This window comes from Galeopterus variegatus, unplaced genomic scaffold (genome assembly GCF_000696425.1).
Source record: "Galeopterus variegatus unplaced genomic scaffold, G_variegatus-3.0.2 Scaffold1633, whole genome shotgun sequence".
In the NCBI taxonomy this organism is placed as follows: Eukaryota; Metazoa; Chordata; class Mammalia; order Dermoptera; family Cynocephalidae; genus Galeopterus; species Galeopterus variegatus.
Genome location: NW_007727744.1, coordinates 2,945 through 13,648, shown reverse-complemented (window position 1 = coordinate 13,648; position 10,704 = coordinate 2,945). Strand labels below are relative to the sequence as shown.

General features: G+C 56.0%; 1 protein-coding gene across 1 annotated transcript in view; it reads left to right on the top strand.

Moving 5' to 3' along the window:
* Nucleotides 1-2,596: 2,596 nt before the first annotated feature.
* The window catches only part of LOC103594840 (adenylate cyclase type 7-like), a gene marked incomplete at its 3' end in the record, with an annotated part of 11,030 nt that continues 2,922 nt past the window's right edge, over nucleotides 2,597-10,704 (top strand). Inside the window, exons 1-6 of the mRNA XM_008578118.1 lie at nucleotides 2,597-2,767; nucleotides 4,184-4,387; nucleotides 5,671-5,832; nucleotides 6,617-6,766; nucleotides 7,118-7,266; nucleotides 8,354-8,465. Coding sequence (XP_008576340.1) covers nucleotides 2,597-2,767; nucleotides 4,184-4,387; nucleotides 5,671-5,832; nucleotides 6,617-6,766; nucleotides 7,118-7,266; nucleotides 8,354-8,465 — 948 coding nt within the window. The remainder of the gene's footprint in view (nucleotides 2,768-4,183; nucleotides 4,388-5,670; nucleotides 5,833-6,616; nucleotides 6,767-7,117; nucleotides 7,267-8,353; nucleotides 8,466-10,704) is intronic.

Below are 10,704 nucleotides of genomic sequence, written 5' to 3'. Positions count from 1 at the left end.
TGTCTCTCTCACCCAACAGCATGTCCCTGCTCTTGGTGGCTTTTGAGTTCAAACAGGACCAGAGAGGTGGGGGAGGGACAGGGAGGCAGGGCTTGGCTTGACCTAAGTCAGGACTTAGAGCTAGGAGTGCCCAGTGATGGAGAAGACCTTCCCGAGAGGTGATGAGCTTCTCGTCACTGGGGTGTGCAAGCTGAGGCTGCAGGCTCATTTGTTGGAGACATAGCAAAGGCTTTCTTTCATCCAGGGCCTCAGAGGGGCCCTCTCAGCCAGCCCAGTCAGTGACTGGTAGAAGAATCGGTGATTGGTCAGAGGAGCCCTGAAATCTTCCCTGACAGTGGGTGCCTCTGGATCTGGCTTTGGGGGAGTGTCTCCTGGAGAGGAGCTGGCCTGTGGAAATGCCCACTGGTGGTGGGTGCCCGGCCATCTCTCCAGGAATGATCCATGAAATATTTCCTCCCAGTCCCCAGCCCTGCTTTGTACTGCCTAACTTGTTCCAGGAGCTGGATGAGGTCCCTGGATGGGCCAAAGTCTCTGTGCCCAGTGCTGTCCATTGTCCCCCCCTTTCCCTCCTGCCGTTGCCTGGGAAGTGACCTAATTAGATCCCCGAGAGGAGTGTTTACCAGGCCTGGGTTCCCACAGGCCCTCGGGAACCTTTCTACTGGCTACTCTCTCTCTCCATGCCTGGCTCAGGTTGCCTTTGTGTGCCTGGCAGGACAGGTCAGCATCTGGGGATGAAAAGTGGTGTGGGGTGAGCGTGTGTGGGTATGTATGTGTGGTCACATGTACCCTTACACTTTCCACCCACAGCTCTGTTCTAAGGGCTTTGCCCAGAGGGTAGAGCAGCTGTGGGCAGTTCTCCTGGCCCCTCATTGTTTGGGGTTTCTCAGCCTGGAAATTCCCGTGCCCTGGTGTTTGGCACCAGGCCAGAGGGGCAGGTGGTGGTGTGTTTGTGTGCTTATGGCATCTGATTCAGTCTCCTGGGATGTCGGTGGGGAAGACTGGGTCTAGGAGCCCTGGTTTGGGAGCTGGCAGACCCAGGCTTGAATCCTGGCCCATCTACCCACCAGCTCTAGCTGTGTGATCTCAGGTGAGCCACTCTGCCTCTCTGGGCTCAGTTCCACATCTGTAAAATGGCTGTAACATCTTGGTGTTAGCAGGTTATGAAGAGGAGAGTAAATGTGTGTGCAGATGCTTGGGGTGACAGGAACTAGTGCTGTTATTACTGCAAAGAGCTATTTTAGGGGTGTCCTAGATCGGGTGCTTCTCAGGGCAGAGACCTTATCTTGTTCTGTAAACCTCACAGCACAGGGTTGGATATATATAGTTGTACTCAATAAATGTCTCTTGTAGAATAAAGACTGATTAGTTTACACTTAGAGGCTGCAAACTAGTGGGCTATACTTAAATTTTAAGATTAGCTGCAAAAATCATTATTTCATATAGAAATCAGATTTGTAGCTTGTCAGCATCCTTTTCTGTTGAAGCAGGGCTTGCAAACTTCTTAAATTTGTGTTAGTAGGCCCTTTTAAGAAAATGCAGTCTTATGTGGAAACTTAACACAGATGTAGGGGATGCCCTTCCTGAAATGGGTGTGGGAGCTAACCTGTGCCCTTTGGCCTCCTGATCCCATCTGGGTGCCGGGGCATGTCCCCAAATCCCTGGGCTCCCAGGATCATGGTTTGTAACCCTCTGGACCGGGAGACAAAATATTCACAGAGAAGCCCCAGTCATTGAGTGAGTGTAGTATTTGCACGAGGACCATTGGAATAGAACAGAGCCTAGAAACAAATCCCACATGCAGGGTCAGCTGAGAGGCAGCTCCTTCGAAATTCAGTGAGGAAAGGATGGTCGGTTCATTAAATACTGCTGAGATAATTAGATATCCACTCAGAAAAAATAAATGAACCTTGATCCCTACCTCACACCATACACAAAATGAATCAGGATGGATCAAAGACCCACACATGAAAGTAAAACAGTCTGACTTCTAGAACAGCACTGTCCCGTAGAAGTTTCTGTGATGATAGAAGTGCTTATATCTGCACTGTCCAGTATGGTAGCCATCCACTGTACGTGGCTCTTGAGCACTGGAAAGACTGAATTTTTAATTTTATTTTCAATTAAATTAAGTTTAATTTAAGATAGGCACATGTGGCTAGTGGCTACTGTATTGGTTAGTGCAGTTCTAGAAAACGGGGGACTAGCTTTATGACCTGGGAGTGGGCAAAGCTTTAAACAGGATGTAGAAGTTAGATGAGGGTTAAGATTGACAAACCAGACACAGATGCTGTGAGCCTGGGGCCCATGTTCCCCTGATGCTCCAGCCCTTCCCTGGCTTGGCCTGTTGAGGTCAAATCCTGGGTCTGCTTTGTCTCTGCAGAGCTGAGGACGTGTGTCTGGTCAGCCCGGTCTGGGTGCACAGCTGGCAGCTGGAGCAGTGCAGTCCCTGCATCACCCATGGAGCTGCAGGCCCCGGGAGCCTCTCCCCAGCTCAGCTTGCCAGTCTAGGCCCACGGAGAAGGGTGTCGGCAGACAGATGCCCCCAGGCTGTGGGGTCTCCTGAGTGGACTGGAGAGCAAGTGTGCCAAGCAGGAGGATGCCGGCCAAGGGACGCTACTTCCTCAATGAGGGCGAGGAGGGCCCAGACCAAGATGCGCTATACGAGAAGTACCGCCTCACCAGCCAGCATGGGCCACTGCTGCTCACACTGCTCTTGGTGGCTGTCACTGCCTGCGTTGCCCTCATTGTCATCGCCTTCAGCCACGGCGTGAGTGAGCACAGCCCATGGGCAGTGGGGCTTCTCTGGGCTTCACATCCCAGCTCTGACACTTTGTGCTTGTGAGGCCTTGGATAAGTCCCTACCTTCTCTAAGCCTCAGTTTCCTCCTCTGTAAAATGCATGAAGCACATTTAGACAGGTGGAAGATAGGTTTTTAATTTTAATGTAGTTTTGATGTCTGGGGTGGTTACATTGATTAGGCCAAATAAATTACCCTCAGTTTTCTCCTCGGTGAAGTTTGATTCTACTGTAGATCTGAGTCAGGCATGAGCTGTGTATCACGGCTCTCAATTCCCATACCGTGGCAGACATCACTAATCAATTCCTGTGCACCTCACTGAGCCTCAGAATCCTTCTTAACGCAACTACCCAGGCAGACACCATTAATAACATCTGACCTGGGCACTTGCCTGCTGTAGCCACTGAGTACTTGAAACATGGCTAGTATGACTGAGGAACTGCATTTTTCATTTTCTTTTTAATTAATATAAATTTAATTAGAGTTCTAGAAGAAAACGTTAGAGACTATAGGGCATTACTGGGCACCATGTGTAAAGTATCAGTGGGCTAGTATGACTGAGGAACTGCATTTTTCATTTTCTTTTTAATTAATATAAATTTAATTAGAGTTCTAGAAGAAAACGTTAGAGACTATAGGGCATTACTGGGCACCATGTGTAAAGTATCAGTGCTGCCTGGGTCTGTGTAGGTATAGACCATAGGACATTTATTTCCTGTCATTCAACAAATAGTTATTGAGTGCCTACTGTGTGCCAGCCCCCAGATTGTGCCTCTGTTCTTGTGGAGCTTAGGGTCTTCTGGGAGGACTCGGGACCTACTGGGTGCTGTGCCAGTTGTGTGACGATCTTTCCTGTCCCCCTGCCATCACAGCTCTGTAGCTTTGCTCCAGCTCCTCCCCTATGTGGGATTTCTTTTCCCACCATCTCTCATAAATCTCTGTTCATATTTTAAGGGTCAGGAGCAATGTTGTCTTCTCTAGGTGGCTTTCTAAGGCTTTGCCTGGGAATAAGCCCTGCCCTGTGCTACTGTGGTTATACCTGTCACCTGAAGTTCTGCCCAGAGCACTGTAGGAACCTGGGGGAAGTAAAGGCCGGCTCTGCCTCATGGGAGAGGGCAGGTGGAGAGTGACAGCATCACAGGCCTGGGCTGTGCAGGATGCTTGGGCTCCTGAGGTGACTGGGGAAGGGGGTGGTAAAGGCGGTCCTAGCGGAGATGACAGCACAAAGGCCTGAGGGCAAGACCCAGCTGTTTGAGGGGCATGGGCATCACCCACGTGGAGGATGGTAGGGCAGTCTGAGCATGCTAACCCAGGCAGGCTTTCTGGAAGAGGTAGTGCCCCACTGGGGAATGCCACGGCATTTCTGTGTCTGTGTGCCCCACCCAGGACCCCTCCAGAGAGCAGGCTGTCCTGGGCACAGCCTTTGTGACACTCACGGTGTTCGTGGCTCTCTATGTGCTGGTGTACGTCGAGTGCCTCCTCCGGCCATGGCTCCGGGCCCTGGCACTGCTCATCTGGGTCTGCCTTGTGACGCTGGGCTACGTGCTGGTGTTCGACTCATGGATGAAGGCGGCCTGTGCGTGGGAGCAGGTAACAGGGTGGGGGACCCGGTGTCCTGGGGGCTGAGTATGCCAGCCAGCTGCACGCTTAGCAGCTCTGTGCTTGTGGCGGATGCATTTGGTGTGCTGGCCACAGGCCTTTCCTGCTCTCAGCACTGTGGTGCTGTGTCTCAGGAGGGGCCCTGGGCTGATTTTGTCTCCCAGTTCCCTGGATTGATGGGGCTGAGGTGGGAAGAGTGTGCACTCAGATGTCTGGCTGTGGCACTTGTGGGTGGACCCCTGTTTGGTTGGAGATGACAGAACTCCAGCTCAAAGGTACAAATTGGCTCATGTACCAGGAAAGGCTGAGGGGTCAGTCCTAGGGCTCCAGCAGGATAGCCCGAACCCATCCTCTCGACTGTGCTTTCCTCTGTGTTGTTTTGTTCCTGGGCATGCCATCCCCAGGTGGGGGCAGACAAGGCCGCAGTGGCCCCAGGCTTCCCACCTGTCAGCTTAGCCACCCCAGCTGAAGGCTTGAGTTGTACTGGCCTGGTTTGGAGAGTCACTGTTGCCAAGGGGTGGCACACTCTGACCGGTGGGCCTGGGTGTTGTGACCGCTCATGTGGCTGGGGTGGGGTGAGGCTCATGGAAACCATAGACTGAAGGCTGGGGGTGGGGGGTGCTGTCCCCAGAAGAGGGGGATGCTGGGCAGGTGGGGATAGCAGCATCCAGCTTCGAACATGGATGAAGGTAGCCGGTGAATGGGCCTTGCCCCAGCCTTCCTGCAGTTCCCAGGAATGGTAATTGCAGGAAGGCTGGGGCAGGGCCATGTGGCTGGGGCACCAGGCTGGGGCTCCCTGGGTCATGGGGTTGTGGAGTCCTTCTCCTGGGGAGGCTCAGCCCTGGCCACAGATGGGCAGTCAGCACGTGAGAGATGGTGGGTGCTGCTGGCTGTGCCTTCTTGTTCCTGTTAGTCTAGTGCTGTCTCACCACACAGGGGACAAGGGAGGGGGCTGACCTGAGGACAGAAGGCCCTGGGTGGACTGGTTTGGTTGCCAGGTTTCTGGGGGCCATCCCCAGAAGACAACAGCCCATGGGCCCCCACCCTTAGCTTAGTTCTGGGTTGTGTCCTGGGCCTGGGGTGGCTTTGCTGGGGCCTCGTCCTCATGATGCCCTGTCCCCAGGTGCCCTTCTTCCTGTTTATCATCTTCGTGGTGTACACGCTGCTGCCCTTCAGCATGCAGATGGGCCCCCACCCTTAGCTTAGTTCTGGGCTGTGTCCTGGGCCTGGGGTGGCTTTGCTGGGGCCTCGTCCTCATGATGCCCTGTCCCTAGGTGCCCTTCTTCCTGTTTATCATCTTCGTGGTGTACACGCTGCTGCCCTTCAGCATGCAGGGAGCCATCACGGTGGGGGTGGTCTCTACCGCCTCCCACCTCCTGGTGCTCGGAGCTCTGATGGGGGCCTTCGCAACACCCAGCGTCCGGGTGGGGCTGCAGGTGAGGGGAATGGCGGTCTGCTGGGGGTGGAGATGGGCTAAAGCCCTGGAGTCATGTTTGCAGACAGATGGCCTCAAGGCCAGGCTTTCTCCAGACTGCTCAGAAGATAGCCCTGGGTGGGCAGGGGCCCTGCCCTGCCGGCATCTTTGCTGGCCCAGGGCGCCCCTGCATGCTCAGGCCCTGCATCCGGGTCAGGCGCACTTCTGTGGGATGAGGTTCCGCTCCCAGGTTCCTCTGTCTCCTCAGAGCCCCCGTCCTGATGGACTGGGGGGGCTGTGTTCTAGGATACTGTGTCTAGTGTCTTTGTGTTAAGTGAGTGAAACTTTTATTCATCATCGGTGGGGACGTAGAGATGTATTTCCTCCTGACTGGCCTGGGTGTCCTCTCCGGGGGTGCGGGATAGCTCGGGCTGTGGCTGGGCACTGTGCCTTTATGGCTGCCCTGACAGTCCCCTCGGGACTTGGCTCTGCAAGGCGGCTGATTTTGCATCCCTGGAAGTGACTGGCTTCCCTGGTATCTGGTGCCCAAGCCATACTGGACAGGGCAGGTGCCTGGTGGATGTGGAGAAGGGCCCGAGTCCTGGTCCTGTAGTCCCAGTGACTCATTAAGAGGGCAGTCTGTGTCTGTGCCTCAGTCTCCTTGCCTGCCCCAGGAAGAGTGCCAGCCCGAGTGGGTTGGGGGTCCAGGAATGGGGAGGGGGTACCCTCACCAGTCCACCAAGGGGGCTGGTGCCTGAGTGCATAGGGCAGGCCAAACACTGAGTCCTGCCCTTGGCTGCACTCAGCTGCTGGCCAATGCTGTCATCTTCCTGTGTGGGAACCTCACGGGCGCCTTCCACAAGCACCAGATGCAGGACGCCTCCCACGACCTCTTCACCTACACTGTGAAGTGCATCCAGATCCGTCGGAAGCTGCGCATCGAGAAGCGCCAGCAGGTGGGGACCCTGCCTCCACCCGGAGCACAGCCTGGCCCCTGCCCTGTCCTCCCTAGCTCTCCCTGCCCCCCACCCCTCACCCTGCACATCCCTGTGCTCCGTCCTCTCTGTGTTGGACATCAGACACTTGTTGAGCAATTGTGTGCTGTTCATAGGTGCATGCCAGACACCCGTGTAGATCTTACCCTGGGGGGCAGCTGGGGACACAGGAGACTGTGCCTAGCTGGGCTGGTGGCAGGACATAAGCCAGCAGAGATGGAGGGTGTTGTGGGCACAGCAGGCAAGGAGACTAGAGGCCTGGGGTCTGATGCCACCTACCTGTCCCCCACTGGTCTGTCCACCGGCACACAGGAGAACCTGCTGCTTTCGGTGCTCCCTGCCCACATTTCCATGGGCATGAAGCTGGCCATCATTGAGCGGCTCAAGGAGCGCGGGGACCGCCACTACATGCCTGACAACAACTTCCACAGCCTCTACGTCAAGCGGCACCAGAACGTCAGGTGGGTGGTGGCCGTGGGCCTTGCATGTGTTGGTGGTGTCTCCTGGGGGTTTGGCCACCCCTCCCCCAGCACCAAGCAGGTGACCCCCTGTCTACCTATCTGGAGGCTCAGACCTCAGCCCACACAGGGATTAGGGACCTGGGGCCCTTCCTGGGCCTCAGTCTCCCCATTTGTTTCCCTAGAAGTAGGAACAGATGAGGGCTCCTAAATTAGAGAATTCAGATTGGTGTTGGGGGAGATCTGGTAGCCCCCTGAAATTGTAGGACTCTGTGTGAGCAAACATGACTTTTGGGAAGGAAGGGGTCCTTTCAGATGGTTCTTAAAGGGAGATGGGTCCCTGGGGAGGAGGCGAAGCCCCAGGGCTCCGTGACCCAGAGTCCCCCGGTCCTGACACCTCTCCTGGGCTGATTGGAAGGGGCCACAGGTTCTTACTTGGGTGAGCTGACCTGAGTTAAGTGTAGAAGTGGGTACTGCAAGCTCTGCCCTGGTCCTCTGAATGGTCAGCGTGATACCTGCTGTGTCTGTGTGGGCAGTCGATGGTCCAGGAGCTCGCCAACCTTTGAGCAGGGAGATCTGGCGCAGATGTCAGCTCTGGCTTCCCAGCAGGTCTCAACCTTGAGTCTCCGTTTGCTCGTCTGTAGACTGGGAGTCTTGTAAGGGTTGTGTTGAGACTGGATGTGTGTAGAGTGCTGGGTGTGGAGGCCAGCTTGAGGGAGCATGGAGTTGCATCCTACCAGTGGGTTTAGTTCTGAAGTCTGAGCTTAAGGCAAAAATCCAGGTACGAGAGAGGAAAAAGGAGTTCTGAGCTGCCTCTAAGAGCACCGTTCAATCCTCTGCAGTGGTGGGGCCTGGTGGCAGGTCTAAAGGGCCGCTGCAGACTCTGAGGTTTGCTCCATTTTGCTTTAATGTGAAGCCTCTGGAACTTTGTCTTTATGGCTGGGAGCGTCTCTCCCATCCCTGTGAGGCTGATTGGGGCTCAGGGCTGGTGGGCTTTTGGGGGTGCTGGACAGTCCTCTGTGCTGCTCTAGCTACCCGTCTTCCAGGGGGCCTGGCTCTGACTTTCCCACTGGCCCTGCCCCACCCCCAGCATCCTCTATGCTGACATCGTGGGCTTCACACGGCTGGCCAGCGACTGCTCCCCCAAGGAGCTGGTGGTGATGCTGAATGAGCTCTTCGGCAAGTTCGACCAGATCGCCAAGGTGAGCCTGCTGGCCTTGCCGCCAGGGTGTCACGTGCCCAGCACCATGCTGGAATCAGGATGGGGAGGCCTTGGCTGAATTATAGCATCCAGGCAGCAAACGCTTTCCAGTACCCCATGGTAGAGGTGAGGGTCAAATGGTGGCCAAGGCAGCCAGAATCCTGTCCACCCCGAGTGAGACTGGTGGGGGGAGCAAGAGTACACATGGGGGACATACGTGGAAGGTTGGGAGCTCAGACGGGGGCTTGGGAAGGCTGCTTGGAGGAGGAGATGGCTCCAGTCTCACTATGCAAGGCTGGCAGCCCTGCGACACCTGGGAGCTTGGGGGACTGTGGAGTGACCCCCTTACCCAGACTCTGCTTGTGACAAGATCCCAGCTGAACTGTATGCACACCGAAGTTTGAGAAACCTGGTCAGAGACCTGAGGAGGAACGGGAAGAGTGTTCCAGACGGGGGAGCGGGATGGGCAAGGCCTGAAGTGAAAGAAAGCTCTGTGTGCTCCTTCAGTGAGCGGGCGCAGTGTGTGTGGACCAGAGTGTGGGAGGGACAGGGTCACAAGGTCAGATGTACAAGGACATGAGGGCTGAGGTGAGGAGCGGGACTTGTTCTGAGGATGCTGAGGAGCACGGCAGATGCCGAGCGGGAGCACCGAGCAAGGAGGGTTATTCGTTCATTTACCAAATGGTCCTGGGATCTGCTGAGGGTGGGTGTGGGGCCTTGGGCCTGCCCTCCAGTTGCTCACGGCCCACGTCATGTGCTTTGAAGAGGGTGTAGGGGGCTGGGGATCCTGGGGGGCACCTAGCCCAGCTCCAGATGGTCAGGGCAGGCTTCCTGGAAGTCGTGGCCACTAAGTAGAGTCAGAAGAGTGAGATCGAAGGCAGTGGCTCTCTATCCGGGCTGCACATTTGCGTCATGTGGAAGGCTTAAACTAAACACCAGGACCAGTGCCCACACCCACCCTTGGTGACTCTATATGCAGAGAATCAATGGTCTAGAACTTGATGGGAGGCAAGTTCTGGCCCCACACTGGGAAGAATTTTCCATGATCAGGGCTGCTTGATCCTAGGAGGGACTGCTCACCATGGGTGGGCTCCCCATGCCAGGAGGTGAGCTCCCTGTCACAGGGGGTAACCAAACTGCTGTAGGACACCACTGGCCAGGGGTGCTCTGGAGAGCTGTCCCATCGTGGGCATTGTGGACTGAGTGACTCAGAGGGCCTTTCTTCAGGAGCTGTATGACTTCTGAACCAGCAGGAGGGAGCCCCGAGAGGTTGGGGCATATGTGGCAGGGGACCTAGGTCTTGGGCCACAGCTGGTCTTTCCCTGCCTTGATGCCCAAGGACCTGCCCATGTCCTCTTAGACACAGCCTTCCCTCCCCAGCAGGCCCAGGAAGGGTGACCCTATTGTACAGTTGGAAAGGGAGGCCCTGGCAGTGCCAGCTACCTAGCTGGAGTGTCAGCCATGTGGAGGAGCAGCCTGGGGAATGTGGCCTTCCATAAGTCCCTGACGGCCAGGGAGGGTCCTGCACCTGGCCCGAGAGGAGATAAGGGTGCCGGAGCTCTCCAGGTTGCTGCTTTCTAGGAAAACCACTGTCTTTGTGTCCCTCTGGCCACTCAGAACTCAGTGTGCACCAGACAGGGGCCACCAGGAAACATGCAGCACACAAATTGAGTCGGAGCTCTCCAGGTTGCTGCTTTCTAGGAAAACCACTGTCTTTGTGTCCCTCTGGCGACTCAGAACTCAGTGTGCACCAGACAGGGGCCACCAGGAAACATGCAGCACACAAATTGAGTCATCGAAGGAGGGCTCAGTCAAGGGACTGTTCACAGGCTGAGCAGGTGCAAGGAAAGCTTGAGGGAGGGCTGGTGCTGTTCAGGGTGCCTGGGGCAGTGACACTGGGGATGGGCATGGGACAGATCCCAGACCTGGAGAGAGATGTCATTCCAGGAGCATGACTAGCCCCAGCGACCCTGCAGGAGGGAGCTGGGGGTCAGCACACTGGCCCCCTTGGGTCCCTCCCCTCCAGAGGCCAGAGGGCAAGGCTGCCTGCTGGGGCTTCCAGTCCATGGGGGTCAGCTGAGTGTGGGGGGGTGGGACTGGAGAGAAGGACAGATGTCCAGCACATAGCTCCTTCTGCTTCCCTAAAACCTCACCTGCAAGACCTTGGTACACGTTGCTGCCCTTGCTGTGGGCTTATGGAAGGCCTGCGGCTGCAGCGCCGCCCCAGGTGGAACCTCAGA